The following is a 16,581-nucleotide window of genomic DNA, read 5'->3' on the forward strand; positions in this document are numbered from 1 at the left end:
TTAGAATGCCTAGTATGTTTGGCACATGCAAGCACTTCTTTTTAAATTCACATCGTAATCTTAGACATGATGTCTGTTTTAGCAACCAGCAACAACAAGAGGAACATGCACAAATATACATACCTGGAACGAATTGTGCAATTTTGTCACACAAACGGCACCAAGCCGAAAGGCTGTAACGTGTAACATAATTCCAAAATAAAAGGGCTTTTATTTGAAGAGCAGATATCAACAGATTAGCGCAGAGTTTTGAACTGAGCATTATCAGACGATTCGTAGAAAAATACAGTTATTTGTCATTCCCATAGATTCACAAGCCTGTCGACAGCCCACCTCCAACTTGGACAATAAGCGACTTGCACGGCCGGTGGGAGTTCCAGCCCACGCCAGAAAATGGACGCCTCACCGCTGCAGACGATGATGTGGTGTCGAAAATTCGCAATGAAAACCGGCGCCTCACTGCCGGCGCCTCGCCGGAAAACCGGCGGACCACCTCTGCGGCCAATGAAATGTACTACTGGCAAGCTCCAGACAAGTACCTTGGAAACAGGGTTTGTAGATTGAAGTCATACTGACCTATTTCGTAGGATTGCAACCTAGCCTGCAATGCCATTTTCACTTTGTGCAACCCTTTTGTTTTTGTTTGGGCCTCAGTAACTCCTTGGGGTGATTCCTTGCGGGGAAAGGTAAAATACAGTAAATGAAATGAGATGATGTAAGGTGCGGTATGATATGCAATCTTCTTGAGTAGGACAAAAATGAACTCCGAAGAGGTCAAAGGCCTTCTGTTGATCGAACCTGTGCTTACAGATTAAAACAAAGTTAACGAATGCGATGAATATCAGCTTTATCACACTCGGTGTAAATTAGGGTGCTGATTAAAGGAGCCATGAAGACAAAATACAAGTTTGTGTTATTCGAAAGATTTCGTGCTTTATAGTGCCCCCAGCGCTTGTCCGAATGCAAACGACGCTTTGTTCACTGAGAAATTATTCAATTTAAGTTAAAAGTTTGATTTTCCCGCTAAAACGTATGTTTTGTGGCCCGCAATGACATCACAGACCACCCTGCGGCCTAGGGTCCCTTGACTCACGCGTCCGCCGTACAGGGTGGAGACACGTATACGCTGGCGCCGCCATTTTGGGTCGCTCGCTCGTCGCCGAAGCAAGTCATTGTATCAAAACCGCGCTACAATTATCACCGCAACGCGGTTAACTGGCGAAGTTTGAATCGTCTTATGTGTTTCGCGTTGCTGGGTCGCGTGGGAAACGAAAAGAACGACTCATTGAGCACGTTGACCAATTGCAGAGGCACGGGACCGTTCAAAGGGTGTCTCCACCCTGTACGGCAGCGGTGGCATCCAGGTGTTCACGCGTTTGTTTATGTTAAACCTAGATGGCGCCACCATACCGTAGCATGCCGTTTTGTGCCTTTGGTTTGTTTTTGACCTTCTTTAACCTGACTTGCTTTTGTTCTGGGAGAAAATCGTTGCCTGAAACAGAGTGCTCGCTCGACAAATATGGTCACCGTAGCGCCAATCAATCGGCCAGTATCGTCTGAGACGACCCCAAAGCTCCGCAGTTCTGTGAAGCTAAACAAGCATAGTGCGCGCAGTACCAACAGCAGTACGCATCGGTACTTCTATGTTTACATGTGCTTTCGTAACTTACACTGTTTGTCCCACCATTCTTACGGCTTTAAAAAGAATGTGCCCTAAATTTAAGCGCAAATAGCTCGTTCAGCAAGCTTATAAACTATGCCTAATTTGAGTTTGCTTTTGCCGCCCTCCGCAAATCGCAGAGCTGTCTCATGTGACATCATAGGTTCTGTTGCGGGAAATGAGCTAGTGGGTCGCATGGCCATGCCCTTTTTTCCTAATTATGTAGCTTATTTGAGCGAAGTTTACGTTAAAAGTGGTGTCAGTATGATTCTAACGAGGCAGTCTTTTGAATAAACCAAACTTGTGTTTTCTCTTCATGGCTCCTTTAAGCAGTCAATCAGAATGCCCATTCTATGACTGAGTCAGCAGAAATGTTCGAATGATCTGATCATTGCTGTGGATGCTTGTGGTTTCCATGATCTTATGACAACTGGTAGCTGCAATGCTATTGGGCATCTGCTTGTGAGCTTTGATAAGGGCATGTCAGTATAATATCGCTTGATGTAAGATTAGCATGATTTTACAGAACCGAGCTCGAACACAAAACAACGGATGACATGTATTGGTAGCCTGCACTGACTCTATGTTGTAAATATTCAACACTCAAAGAAAAAAGAATGATGTGAACACAGCAGAGACATAGAGACAGACAGTCATGCAAGCGTCGAAAAAAAGCATAGCTCATTACTGTGGGCCTGAATCTTCGTTGTTGTATTTTTTGTGTTTGATGTAGCATCGTGCCTTCACTGCCATCTAGGAACCATATTTGCATATTCATGACTTAGTGTTTTGTTTTCGTGTATGGTGTGTGCTTTGTACTAATTAAGCTTTAAGTCTGCATTAGCCAACTGTATTTTCTTAATTGGGCTCACGTCTGTTTTTTTTTCATTGAGCATTAGAACTGATTATTATCTAGCCCAAATGCCGCTTCCTCTGCCAACACAACTGCTCTTCAACTACCGATTTTTGTCATCAAACAGCTGTACTCTTATGGTGGAGATCTGAAATTCATGCTGAGCTACGTGGTGGCCCGAGGTGACACTTCCGGAAAATATGTAGAAGGCTCAGACGTCATAATTGAGGTAAGTTGTATTCACTTCTTTATTGTGGCTGTTTTTCTCTTTTTATTAAAGTTGAATGCATGCTGGAAGCTACTCCATTTGTAGTCTGACTGTGTTCATTCGCTGATATGATGTGGGTTGCTTTACCACCAAATTTTTAAGTGCAGAGCACTTTAGGGGCTCGCCTTGTCGCCGTAGCTCACTCTCTGGACCCAAGTAGAGCCCCACAGCGTTCCAACGTTGCGGCTGTGGTCGCGGCGTCCCACAGAGGCTTCGAAAGCCAAGCGGTTTTTGTAGTCACAAGCGTTTGAAACTCGTGATCCGCTGGCGCTTGTCATACATCTCTCCGTTGTTTAGCGCCAAGAAAACTGTAGGTACATTTGAGGCGAAATATCCGTAATTAACCGGCAGCGCCCGCGTTCATTTAGTTAGGAACGCTCGTTGGGTTGGTTTTTACGATAGAAAGTGAAAAAAAGTGGCAGTGCAACGCCGGCACGTGCAGGAGGAAAAGCAAGCACAAAAAGAACAGAACTCCTGCTGGTGCAATTTCAAGCAGGGGGTGCGCGAGCACTGCGAAGGCGGGAAATTTGAATTGCATTGGGTGGTAGCAGTGAGCGAATAACGGCGCCACCACACATTATGGTGAATCACTGCTCTGCACTTCCGACAGCTTTCACATTGAGTGGAACGGCTTTAGTTTTTTTTTTTTTTTTCAGCACCGTATATTATGCTGCTTATTTCAATTTTACAGTTATGTAAAGCAATGCATGGGGCAGGTGTCTAGGAAGAAAACAGTGAATTGATTTGTTCAAGTTTTTGGTGTGCAGCAAAAACAAAGTTAGGTTCAGTGATAAGCAATTACGGATCTTCTCAGTTTTTTAACATTATAACTGTGCCTAAAAACAGACTTCTTGTGTGTTGCCCTTAGTTATATCCACTTTCCACTTTTTGCCTTAGTTTTTGCACACCTTTGTTCTTTTGTGACACCGCACGAGGTCGCGGGTTGGATTCCCAGCCGTGGTGGCCGCTTTTCTGTTGGAAGCGAAAAGAAAAATGCCCGTATGTACGAGATTTCGGCGCACGTTAAAGATCCCCAGGTGGTCAAAATTAATCCGGAGCCCTCCACTACGGCACGCCTCATCGCCTGCATTGCGTCGGAACGTTAAACCCTACAATCAATCAAATCTTTTGTGACACCTTTCTCAACACTTAATTTTATGTTGCTCCCACTCAAACCTAGGTAAGGCTTTTGCTCATGTTTCTGGCCTGACTGCTAATTGGTGAAGTTCGGATGATGCTCCCATATTTGCTGTCAGTGTACTGAGTATGCGATTAATTTCAGGTTAAGTTTCATCTAGCGAGCTTGTTATTTTTCTCGCGCAATTTATTCCATCCGATCACACCATTAGCATGACGAATTGACCACACAATTGCTACCCTGCTTTCTGCCACAGGTGCAAAATTATTGCTGGGGCTATTCAGTATTGAGTCATGCTAGCTGTCTATGCCCGAGTACTTAATTAAGCATGCAGAAAACTTGCAAGCTTTGGAGCATGTAGGGCCGTTTGCTCTTTTTATTTACTTTTTATGCATGCTTAACCTTTTGTGGTCTGTTGTCGGTTCCTGCCCATTAACGCAACACAGCTGTAGCAGTCCGCTGTCGGCGACAAAGTTGCTCTGGGTTACATTTCGCAGTTTTTTTTACTGCGGCACTTGCACATTCTTTGCGAACATGATGTGCCATCTGTTGAGGGATAGCGCACGATTTTTGCATACAGGATGCGCCGTCTCTTGAGGAATAAGTGTACTTTGTTTGTTGAAGTTTACTTCTTTTTGCGCTAGGGCGCAGCACAATGTTCAGCACAGGCCTTCTGGATCCCAGAGCGTTCTAAGTGGCACACTGTTCGCTGAGAAGCATGGCTGCTCTTTCACCGTGTGCATTTTATGCTGTCACATTTAGTGAAAGCGATGAGGACATTATAGTGGGGAAGAGAATTACGTGCCTCCGTCAGTTAGTGATGACAGCGATTAGAACAGAAGCGAGTGTTTAAATATCGGTAAAGGAGTAGCATGCAGAATGCAAGCGAAAAAATAAATATAGTTGTTCTTGCATTTTGTGTTTTTCTTCGCTGCTCCAGAAACGGAAAAATAGTTTCAGACCAGGACAGCCGGAAAGTGGGTTAAGGTTTCGAACTGCAAAGTGTTGATTGAGGATGCTTCAGTCCACCGTGCTACACTTGTGCTGGGCCAAGAAACGGTTTGTGACTGTGACTAAATCGTTCATGTATTCCACTGCTGGCCAAACTTTCGAACACTTCATTCAAACTACACCTATAATTTCCAGGCAATGTTTTGGATGAGACAGAACTTACCCTGTAATTTTGTGCCTGTGTCATTTGGTCATCAGTCTGGAATTTAGAACCTTTCTATGTATTTTGTGCTATCCTACACAGCACAAAATACTTGATAAGATGCCAGCAGTGACAATCAGGGTTTGAGTCCAGATTTTTTTTACATCATGTAGCATAACTTTCACTCAAATATGCCTCAAATCTCTTGCATTTATGCTCCCAGGGTGACGGGAAACGGCTTGGCTACAACTGGGGGTTGAGGCCCAGCCCCGACAACGTCACCATCGCCATCCCACTCCGAGAGCACGGCTGGCACGTTCTGGACGATGACGGTCGCCCCCTCAGGCCGGTCACTCGCCAGGAGTTCACCATGGTGTTGAACGATGTCGACCGCCTCCTCCTGCGAGCCAAGTACCACCAGGATCAGATCGAGGGGGCGTGAGTGGCACCCTCCCCTGTTTGGCTGCATTGTAATTTTATGTGCTGCATTGTTATATGGGCTGATGATGACGACTGCAATGACGACAACGACGATGATGGTTGTTCTCGCACGTGGCGATCCGCAATATTTCGTTCCGAAATTCATACAAGCCAAGCACTTCCGGTGGGATGGAGGACGTTAAATAAACGTGTTGATATTCTGCACCCCACCCTTAACTTAATCTAAAAGATACCAACCCACCTTTATTAAAAAAAAAAAAAGGGGTGTAGAATTTGAACCAGGAGAACAGTTTACAGTAAAAAAAAAACGAAAATCTGGCATCTTACAAAACTTCTCGCACTGCTGGGGTTTGAACCTGGACTATCCATGCTAAAACCCTCTATTCTACCCCTTGGCTACTCCTGTCGAACAGTGGGGTTTTTTAGCATTTGCTCGAAACAATAGGAAGAGTGCTCGAAGTTAACCAGTTGAGGGTGCGGGGTGCATGCAAGAAATGGCGGGTTTGTACCCATGCTGGAATGGAAGCCTGCTGGTATACCTGTACCGAGCAACCTCTGTTTTTTTCAAATCCAGCATTTATTGCCTGAACTTGTTTGTACAGGCAGTAGGATTGTCCATAATTTGGTTATAAAAAAAAGCGGAAGAAAAGGTTATATAAAAAGTGTATAGAGCAGGCGGTCGTGTAGGTGATGCAATGTAACCCTATGAACTTGGTGAAAGCAGATTTGCTATATCTAGTGGTACATTTAGCATACCATAGTTTCTTATGAGCTGCAATGACTTGGAATACCCAGCTGTTTTCAGAGATATCTGTTTCATGCACTGAAACCACATTGTGGTTTTTAATTTTCAGCGTGTCTATGTTTATCAATTGATTGAACCAACATATTTTTGTCACCATGCATTGAAGACGCACGCCTGAATATATGCAGTATACATGACGTGAAGCTGCCCACGGCATCCAAACCATCCACCACGATCACGAAAATGACATCCGTCGAAATGTGCCAGTGTCCAGTTGGCTATGCCGGCCTCTCCTGCGAGGTAAGAGCCTTTCGCACTGGAAGTTTTCACCCTGAGTATTTTGAAAGAGGTTACTATGCAGGTTTCTAGTAGAACTGTTGTTTTTTCTTAATGTTCCTTCTTTTCCTTGCTTATTTGTTTTTTGCGCACCCCAGCTCTGTGCACCTGGCTACCGCCGCGTGAACAACACTCTTCTTGGAGGACGCTGCGAGAAGTGTGACTGCAACAACCACGCCGACTCCTGTGACCCCTACACTGGTGAATGCGACGTAAGTTGGCCGCAACACTGCTTTTCCCCAAGCTGTTGTCAGTCAAGTGCACTTATAACAATATCCTAGGGGCAAGAAAATTCCATCTTATAACCGATAATTGTTACAGGCGGGTTGCACAAAAAAAAGACAAAACAGAGATCAAAACATTTTATTCGCATGCAAACAAGGTCGTACTACTACTTATTTGCAGAAAAGATGCCATAGTCGGTGGGCTTTGTTTGCTTCATCGAGAGTGTCGAGAGCGTCTATTGAGAGCGTGCTTCACCTAGCCAATGAGCGAAAGGTTCTTGGCGGAAACAGGGTCCCTAAGGGACTGTACATTGCGTTGGGCCTCCTGCGAAGACCATACCTGAATAGTCTGTTCAACTGCGTTGTCATAGTCGTCACTGTCAGCACTGTCCACAGCACATATCTGCGCAACGATCACCTCTTCAGTGAGGCACTGGGACGTTTCGAAAACACCAGCCCAATGTCTCTTCCGTGGGAAGACGGAGGCAGTTAAAGAGGCACACAGTCAAACTCAAAGTGGCGCGCATGTGACACAACAAATGAACATGTGAACGGGCTCAGGGACGATACCAAAGCAGCAGTACCGGGAGGGTCGTTCAGAAGGAGGAAAACTGCTTTCCTCCCCTTGCTTCCTCGTATGCAGCACAGTCGACTCACCTTCTGGGGGGTGGAAAAGATGCGAGGTGCATTGCGGCTCATGGCGCATGTCCCTGGCGTGATTGGTGTGCAGATCCGACGGCAGCTCGCATTTTTGGTGCACGCTGTAACCGGTTTTAATCGTTATATCCGATTTTGTGGCACTGGAGCATTGTAAGAAGCAGTTTATTTTACCATAGAAAGCATACAAAAGTGGACAGTGCTGATATGTTGTTATAAATGGTATCGTTATAAGTGGACTCAACTGTACGCATAATATTTCAGGCAATTTACTTTTTCTATCTAACATATGAGCTTGCCAGCCAATTGGGCAGTGCAATCGGGCAGTGATTTTTAGGCATTGTGCTTGAATGTGTGAAGTGGTGTTTCCAATTCCTACCTCCGGCAGCTGTGTATTATTTCTGATGGAGGTGAAAAATAAAATTGAACTAGCATACAACACTGGGAGCACTTCAGGAGCCCCCGGTGATCGCAATCAATCCACAGCTCTTTTGCTGCACTCTAAGAATATGTCCAGCAAAGGGGTTAAACTAGATATTAATTTTTAGTTATTTTCACTTTGCTATTTTAGAAACTTTAAGTAAAGGAAAACTGATATTTTGAATAAATCAGCTGCTCCTCTGTCTAATGACAAGCCGAGCTTGTGTCAGCGTTCAATGTAGTTCACAACCGTGGCACCAGGCCTTCTAATTTGAATAGCGTTAGTAAGCATGAAGGAAATTTGGTGAACTTCATGTTGCAGAAGATATAGCAAGCGAAGCTCACGAGCTTCTTTCATGCTAAATAAAGTGCGGTGATCATCAGGCAGTGTTGCATGTTTTCCATGCTTTGAAAAGCAAATCAGGAAGCTATCACTTGTCGTGATCTCAGAGAGCTCTCAGTGATGTGCGGAGTTTTCAGATAAGCTTCAGATGGGCATATTTTACATTTTGGGTTGTCGATATACGTATTAAACTGTTTTGCGATCCCCTTGGAGTTCGGTTTATCCGGTATCGACTGTAGTACATATAAGATGACGACGGCTATAATGTACACATGTGTGCACTGCCTGCACCCCTACCTGCAGGAGTGTCTGCACAACACGACGGGACCAAACTGTGTCGAGTGTTTGCCAGGATTCTATGGCAATCCGCTCCTGGGCTTCCCCGACGACTGCAAGCCCTGCAGCTGCCCCCCAGGTTTAGGTCCGGATGACTTCCCCTCCGAGTGCCGAACAGTTGTGACCCCGGCCGGCGAGAGCGACTACATTTGCCTGGAGTGCCCGCCAAACCACGCGGGAAACAAGTGTGAAAGGTGTGTGCATTATAGAGTCAGGCTGTTAATGGGAGACTTGTATCAATTTTCTTGTTCCCGAAGCAAGCGGAGCCACGGACCGTGTTGTGCAGGTGGTTGCTATGGTGGCCCAGCGAGCAGCGAGAGCGTTAAAAAAAAAAAAAAAGGCGGGGGAGGGGGGGGTAAAGAGAAAGAAAAAAAAAACAAAAAAAAAACATATACAGTTATAATGAAGTTGAAAGGGGGGAGGGGGTCATCATTACTTCGTTATAGCCAATGTTCATTTCTGTCAACAATTTACATGCAAGAGAGGATGTACACACCACCGGCGAAACTCAAAGCAGCCCGCAAAAACAAGAAATACAAGTAAAAAAAAAAGCAGCAAAGAATCGTTCGTTACTTTATCTATTCCAAATGGCTCATCAATAATCATTCAACAGCACGCAAGCTGCTGGCTAACTTCGCATAGAAAAAGTCCTTGATAGGTTTTTGCCGCATCTTCTTCAGGCAAATGATGGCCTTTTTCAGCTACAGCTGCGATTTTGAGTCCATGCTCACCGTCATTGTGAGCGCCAAAGAAGCGGCGCAGCAGGTCTGCCGTATCCAGGTAGAGTGCCTGGAGGAACATCTAGGCACCCTACCAGGAGCCTGGGAGGCGTGCACCCTCACGCATGTTGCCAGGTGCTTGCAGCCATTTTAGCGCGCTGGAGTTGGCGGCCCCTAGCTAGCGCAAGTTTTGAGTTACCGCATCCATGATACAACGTAAGCCGTCGTGCGCTACAAGACATTCGGGCACCAAAAAAATGGTCCATAAATGCTCGTTGTGGAAAAGAAGGTTTGTTATACCCATTGTGAGGAAATTTTAGCTTCATTAAAATGAGGCCTTAAATACATGGACATCTAAGGAACTTTCAAGTGTAATTACCGTTGCTTCGTTATATTCATTAGAACAAGTGACATTATGCACAGTTTTTCGTTTCTTGCTGGCTGATTGTAACCCCTGTGGATTAGCGATTAATGTACTTATGTCGCATTCTCGACATGTTTCTGATTTGCTGATTCGCACTCCTGTAACATATGCGGGCACTGTTGTTTTCATAGTGCGTTGTATTTACACAAGGGTGCTGTCAGTTCCCCCATGTGCAATTTCATGGGGTTAGCTGTTGTAGGTAAGATGTTTGTTGGCGACGGTGCCCGTTCCACAGTTATGAGGCTAGCCTCTGATGTGTGCTGCACAGCAAGCATGGTACAGCTGCAGTGAAGGAGCACTACAGGATCACCAGGGAGGGAAACTACGCGACCACTTGCTGTTATGTGATATTGCCGGAGGAAGCAGGAGCTTCAAGGTGGCCCTGACACTGCACAGATGCACTACATTCACTTAATTGTCTGTGAATGTTTCACTTAAAAACGAAATATGGCCACAGTAAATATGTCTTCTGTAAATATGTCACCTCTATCCTCTGTCTCTCCTCTCTATGGATCTGTCATCCTCTGCCCCAACTTGCACACCAGCAGGCGTTCCGGTGTCCACCCCTAGGTGTGACAATTTACACCTGCTGGTGGTCATTCCTTTCCTTTTCCTTGACAGTAAATGCTACATCTTCCATGACCCCATTAGTACTTAGGCAACATGCCGTTGTATATGGTCGCGTGGATATCAGTCAAGCCGCGGTGCTCTGCTTGTGGCATGTGGGATCGCCATGCTGTGTGCAATCCTTGGTGAACGATTCGTGCTATGCTTCTGGGCCAGCCACGTAGTTCGAAGACGACGGCGTTAATGTGTGTGCCCTGCACTCGCGGGCCAGACTGACTCAGCCATCGTTGCTTGGGACTCGCTGTAAGAATAACCTTGCTGCCTGTACTCTTTGGTGTAGCGCTACGCCTAATCAATAGGTGCATCACCATCTGCTGTCTACACCTGCATCTACTAAGACGCAACAATGTAACAATGTTGTTCGTCGAACAGAAACGGTGCGCACCCGCATGCTGTTTGTGAGTGAATGCGGCAAACAATTAATGTACGCAACACTTCCAGAGATGCAGGTTTTTTCTCTCATTTTGTTATTCTCCACTAGTCCAAAACTTCTCACCTGCTCGTTCTTCAAACGCAAGACCACTGTACAAATGTTTAGCTCCCTTTTTCGGGCATTGTTGCTTTTGCTGGTTCCAACATGTTGGCAGACATGGGAATCCAGGTGAAAATATTATTTTTTTAGCTGGATTATTGAACCAAAAATTTCTTCTAGCTAGAAATATTTCTGGCTAGAAATAGGCAGAATTTCAAGCCATAAATTCAGCTTCTAGCTCATTTCTAATTGGATTGAGATTTTGTTCCAGCTGGCCACTATTACATCCAGCTAGCATTTGTTAATCCAGCTGGAAGAAAAAAAACCTGCAAGCTGGAAGTAATCGTCTCTAACTAGGCTAAGAATTTTTCTAGTTAGAAGCTGTCGATTCCAGCTAGAATCTACAAATCTAGCCAGAAATGAAGCTGGAAATTACAATTTCGTGCTATCAGCGCTCTTTCCATTTTCACGGGGGATACATGTTGCCAACATCATGGAAACCCCAATTTATCTTGTGTTGACATTCCTGACTTTTGTTAATTGTGTAATAAACGGCCACCGGATGGTGCCAAGTGTACTGCAGCGCGCATGTTTGCTCAAGAGACTCCGTGACTCACCACAGAGTGCGCGCACTGTCCTGCGCTTTTGTGGCTTTTGTTTTTCGTTTGTACGGGCGTGTTGTCTTACTCCCGCGCGCCGTGCACTCACGCGTATTACGGTTCTATAAAGAAGATAACAGCTTGACGGCCGCTCGTCGTTTCTTTCGGCTCCTCGCGAAGCTGCCGCAATCTGCTCCCTTCGCATTGTGGTCATGCTGCGCACACCACAAAAACTAACAACTTTGCCTCTGTGCATGCAGATGTGCCGACGGCTTCTTTGGCAACCCGACCATTCCAGGCGAACCCTGTCGTCCGTGTCGCTGTGGGCCCAATGCCGACACCTCGGTGCCTGGCTACTGCGACCACCGCACGGGCCGGTGTCTGCGTTGCCGTGGCAACACAGGCGGCTGGAACTGCCTCGAGTGCTTGGACGGGTACTACGGGAATCCAGCCACGGGAGACTGCAGGCGTGAGTCGCGCCGTGGTTGCTGCATTGTTGAAGAAATGTTTTCGAGGGTTGGGCCAGTATTTTTTACATTTTTGGTATCCTGATTACAGTTGCAGTCGTTTCAAGTTGGATTTTATGATTTTTCATCCATCTGTGGCTGCTATGTAGGTACAAAAAGCAGTGCAAGACTTCCAATGCTACGTAGTCATACTGTATTGTGCGAAATTTGAAGCCAAATGCACGTCGATTACGATTCTTCCCATGCTCTCTGCTGGATAACTAATCCACATTATCAGTTGACCTGCAACAACTGATACTCATGCTTTTTTATTAGCTCAGGTCGTCCATGTATGATTCATGGGCTTTTGGCAGGGAAAAAATTTTTCAACCTGAGCGTATCATAAAGATGTCCAGCTTTTTTTTTGTAGATTTTTGGCTGCAGAACTTTGCAAAGCTAAGTCCTGCTGATATCCTTAATTGTTGCTTCTGTAGCTTCGTGAATTCTTCACGCTTTACTTTGGGGCAGTGCACCCTTAGTTCAGCTGTTTTGCATCAGAACACAGCAGTGCAAAGACGTTTAGCATGCGTGAAGCTTGTGAAAAAAAAACACAATTAAAGTTCTGGTTTATGTTCGCAGAAGTGGAAAGTTACCTACCTGAAACATACGTGAACTGAAAAAAGGTTTTTTTCTCACAAAAAGGGGAGGAACCTCTTGATTATGCTTGCAATGACATACCTTGTCCGTGCCTAAAAAGTTGCTTCCTTCAGGGTTTGGAGGGTTTAAATGTGGCTACAGTCTCTATGAATTAAAAACATGCTGGTGCCCCACATTTTTTCTTCACAATTCATGACAATGACCGCCAAGTGTTTCTAATGTTTTTTTTATTGAGCATTAGCTAACACACAAGCATGTGAAATCCTGGCCCCAGATTATTTCTCCACTTCATAGCTACGTTTATAAGATTTATTAAAAACAAAAAATAAATGAAGATGTTTATCAAATTTTTTCTATTCTACTTGTAATCATAGAAGATATTTGTATTCGACAGTATTCAGTTTGATTTGCAGCTCATCTTTTTATTATTCGAATTCTTTTTTCACTAAAAAAATGATTTTTGCACACCTTTCCTCTGCTGAAAGTAGCTTTCCTTATGCACATGTGTGTCGAAGTGAGCTTGAAGTGAGCAACCTCTCGTTGGCTGCAGCTTGTGACTGCAGTGTGACGGGCTCTGCCAGTCAGGTGTGCAACAAGACCACTGGCCAGTGCCCCTGCAAGGCCAGCTTCTCTGGGCGAACCTGTGACAGGTGTCAGGTGAGCAGAAGAAAACTAAAGTATTCCAGACACTTCTAAATCGGAATACGTGGAAATGCACAAGCATACGCCCCTTTAATGTTGGCTTCACTACCATACAAAAGTTCATTACTGGGAAGAGAATTTTGCAGGGGCAAAGCAAGCAGTTTGATATCAAAGTATAAAGGCTCTAGAGCCTTTCATTAAAATGCCCCCTTGACCCTTTCACTGTCAGGCGTTTCTGGCCATGACGTACCCACAATGTTGGCTTGGTTTCAGGAATATCGGGGAACGAGCCTAGCGATTTATTTCATTATGATTGAGTCTGGAACGTGACATGTCGAAAGGAAACAGTGTGGGTGGGAAATTGACTTTATTTTACATATTTTTGGTTTACTGTGCACATTTCTGGGACGGCAGCGCCGCCGTATCAACATCTTAATCTGACACTGCGGAACTCGCCCCTTTGTCAGGTAAGTTCCGCAGTTGCTTCTGATTGATTGATTGAGGGTTTTAACGCGCCGACGCAACGCAGGCGATGAGGCGCGCCGTAGTGGAGGGCTCCGGATTAATTTTGACCACCTGGGGATCTTTATCGTGCGCCGAAATCTCATACACACCGGCGTTTTTGCTTTTCGCCTCCATCACAAAAGCTGCCGCCGCGGCCGGGAATCGAACCCGCGACCTCGTGTTCAGCAGCGCAACGCCTTAGCCACTGAGCCACCGCGGCGGGTCGCAGTTGCTTCTCATCCGAGGGTGAGAAGCTCTTGGAATTCAAATCTGAGCTCAGCTTATATTCGGAATTGGAAAAGCCATCACTCCCATCCGCAGTCGAAGGACCAGTGTGGTCAAGCCACCCGAAAGTAACTACGCACACAGCGGGAGCACTTTCAGCAGCCGGCACAACGTTCAAAAATGGCACTTTGGGAAATCAAGAAGGCAGATAGAGAGGGAAAGTGGATACAGCATGGATACAACAATCTCATTTGCTGCTGACAGCGGCAAGCAAGAGCATGGCGAGCGAGCAAAAGCCGCGGTTGAGTCATTTCCTCTATTGAAGAAGCAACGGCGCACACAACTAACTTGGTGCGCCGTAGCGGATGCGTGAACAGAAAAAAGAAAAGCCTGCAAACCTGCGGCAAATGGCAGAACAACCCTTGCAATATACTGGCACCCATAATCACACATGCGCCACGTAGTCACTTGGTCTGAGACAGTAGAATGCACAGAGCGACCACGCCCCCAGCAACAAAGAGTGGGTGCAGTTGCTTCGTACTCTTTAATATATGTTTCAAAATTTGGTGGTAGCGATAATAAAAGCTTCTAAAAAAATTCGTTAGATGGCGCGAACAGTCCAGGCATGGCAGCATTTTGCATGTGTGCAATTTCGGAACGCACAATGGAAAACATACTGGTATGTCAGTGACACTGCGGGGGGAAACGCAAAAATGTATCAGTACATCAGTGACAGCGAAAGGGTTAAGGTGCACTATATTCCCATGAAGCGCTATACAACAATCCCCTTTAATTTGGTTTTCACTACCACGCATAAATTTATTGGTGGGAAGACATTTTTTAAGGGGGCCATAAGACGTATCTCAATTGGAATTTTTGTATGCAGTGAAAGTGTCGCACATCAAGCCTTACAGATGGGCAGCAGATGGGTTTTCTCAGTGAGTCCGCAGAAAAGTGCCTGTGCATTTTAAAGATGGAAATTAATCTGGGTCATCATGGTGGTCATGGTGGTGGGGTTGTGTCAGAAAGTGCAGTTAGGTTTTTATATTACAAGGTTCTCAGCCAGTTTGCTGCATCTTTTTTGAAGTGAAGGGTATGACAGGTTCAGTAGGCCGATGCGCCAATCGCTAGCCTGCCAAGCCAGCCGCTACAAATACGCCCAACAGGGGGTGCGCCTACCTGCCATCTTTGAGGCAACTTTTAAGCATGGTGTGAAGACTGGACTTAGCTTTTGTGTGCACTCCTGTTTTTTTAGGATGGCTTCGGAGGAGTAGAGCGTGGTTGTGCACCATGCCGGTGCAATCTCAGGGGCTCGGTCTCCGAGAGGTGCGACCCGATCACGGGCAACTGCATCTGTCGACCCGGAGTCTTTGGCACCCTGTGTGACTCCTGCCTCGAGGGCCACTATGGATTCGCCATACTTCCAGATGGCTGCAAATGTGAGAGGAGATTGACTGTGACTTGGTGTTGACTGAGCTTCTCACTCACTAACTTGGCAGTTTCTCACTTGCTCTAGTGCGGCATCCTCTAATGCGGCATCCTTTGTATGTGCCGAGGTTCAGTATTGACTGCTTACCCAATGCATGCTGATTTTATGTTGCACAGTGATTCGGTGCAAAAATTTGACACTTTTTTAGCACTTATTGAGTCTTCCACTCACCACGGTTTGACAGTGACTGTGTACATCGTAACTTGGCATTGGCCCAGTCTCTCATCCACTATAACTTGACTATAGCGGCATCTCTTATTCTCTATAAACTGTCAGGTCAGCATGGACATTGTAACATGCAGTGTGTGTGTAGCAGAATCCAGAATATTTTTTTTATTTGATGGGTGTAATAATGTTCTTGAGCACTGCTTAAGAACAGAGTTTTTCCTTGGATAGAGTAAAGTAGTTTTTTTCCCCCTAATATTACATGTTCTTTAACAAAGCAATGATGATGCAAAAGACACTGCTTCTAGTTGTTGGCTCTGGGTTATAAAAATTGACAGTTGGTTTTAAGCACATTTGTTTAGATCAACCGATAATCTCCGTGCTTGATTCCTGTGTCAAGGGAGCTAAACACAATTTTCTATCACTTAGTTAGCATCCCCGGAGCATTTACTAGTGATGAACTTTTGAGAAGAAGCTTAGCTATTAATTAAATGAGATGAAAATTCTCTTTCCACAATCTTATAGAAGTGAATGCACCTGACACAACTAGCTCAAACTTTTGCGTCCCAGGCGAAAAAAACAATTGGAGGGCCAATTGGACTTGTCGAAAACACGATTGGGCCAAATGGAACCATTTGCATTTTCAAATGGTTCCATTTGAACCAATTGTGTTTTCGGCAGGTCCAAATGGTCCTCCAATTGTTTTTTTTGCCTGGGGTAACATATTTGGGGCTAAGGAATATTGCCTTTTGTCCCAGGGTGTGGTTGTGACCCCCACGGATCCCTGAGCACCGAGTGTGACGAAAATAATGGCCAGTGTCCATGCAAGCCCAACGTTGTGGGCCGCACCTGTAGCCAGTGCAAGGTAGGTGCGGCTAGAATCACTTTTTTTTCACGCTCTCTCCTCATAAGCCCTGCTGCCCGAATGCTTCGATTCACCCGCTGTGTGGCTTCTAACTTCTTACTCGAAGTATCTTCTCCAATCGCAAATCTCTAAACTATTGCTATGCATTTTCGACTGGGGTTGTGGCATGGAGT

General features: G+C 45.4%; 1 protein-coding gene across 1 annotated transcript in view; it reads left to right on the forward strand.

Moving 5' to 3' along the window:
* Window positions 1-16,581, forward strand: part of Wb (wing blister) — a 115,744-nt gene that overhangs the window by 38,574 nt on the left and 60,589 nt on the right. The window contains exons 13-22 of the mRNA XM_077690699.1: window positions 309-551; window positions 2,641-2,742; window positions 5,296-5,510; window positions 6,447-6,558; window positions 6,693-6,806; window positions 8,542-8,768; window positions 11,676-11,884; window positions 13,069-13,175; window positions 15,145-15,328; window positions 16,302-16,408. Of these exons, the coding sequence (XP_077546825.1) occupies window positions 309-551; window positions 2,641-2,742; window positions 5,296-5,510; window positions 6,447-6,558; window positions 6,693-6,806; window positions 8,542-8,768; window positions 11,676-11,884; window positions 13,069-13,175; window positions 15,145-15,328; window positions 16,302-16,408 (1,620 nt within the window). The remainder of the gene's footprint in view (window positions 1-308; window positions 552-2,640; window positions 2,743-5,295; window positions 5,511-6,446; window positions 6,559-6,692; window positions 6,807-8,541; window positions 8,769-11,675; window positions 11,885-13,068; window positions 13,176-15,144; window positions 15,329-16,301; window positions 16,409-16,581) is intronic.

The sequence above is a fragment of the Haemaphysalis longicornis genome, unplaced genomic scaffold (assembly GCF_048455015.1).
Source record: "Haemaphysalis longicornis isolate Haplotype H1 unplaced genomic scaffold, Haemaphysalis longicornis Haplotype H1 scaffold_10, whole genome shotgun sequence".
In the NCBI taxonomy this organism is placed as follows: domain Eukaryota; kingdom Metazoa; phylum Arthropoda; class Arachnida; order Ixodida; family Ixodidae; genus Haemaphysalis; species Haemaphysalis longicornis.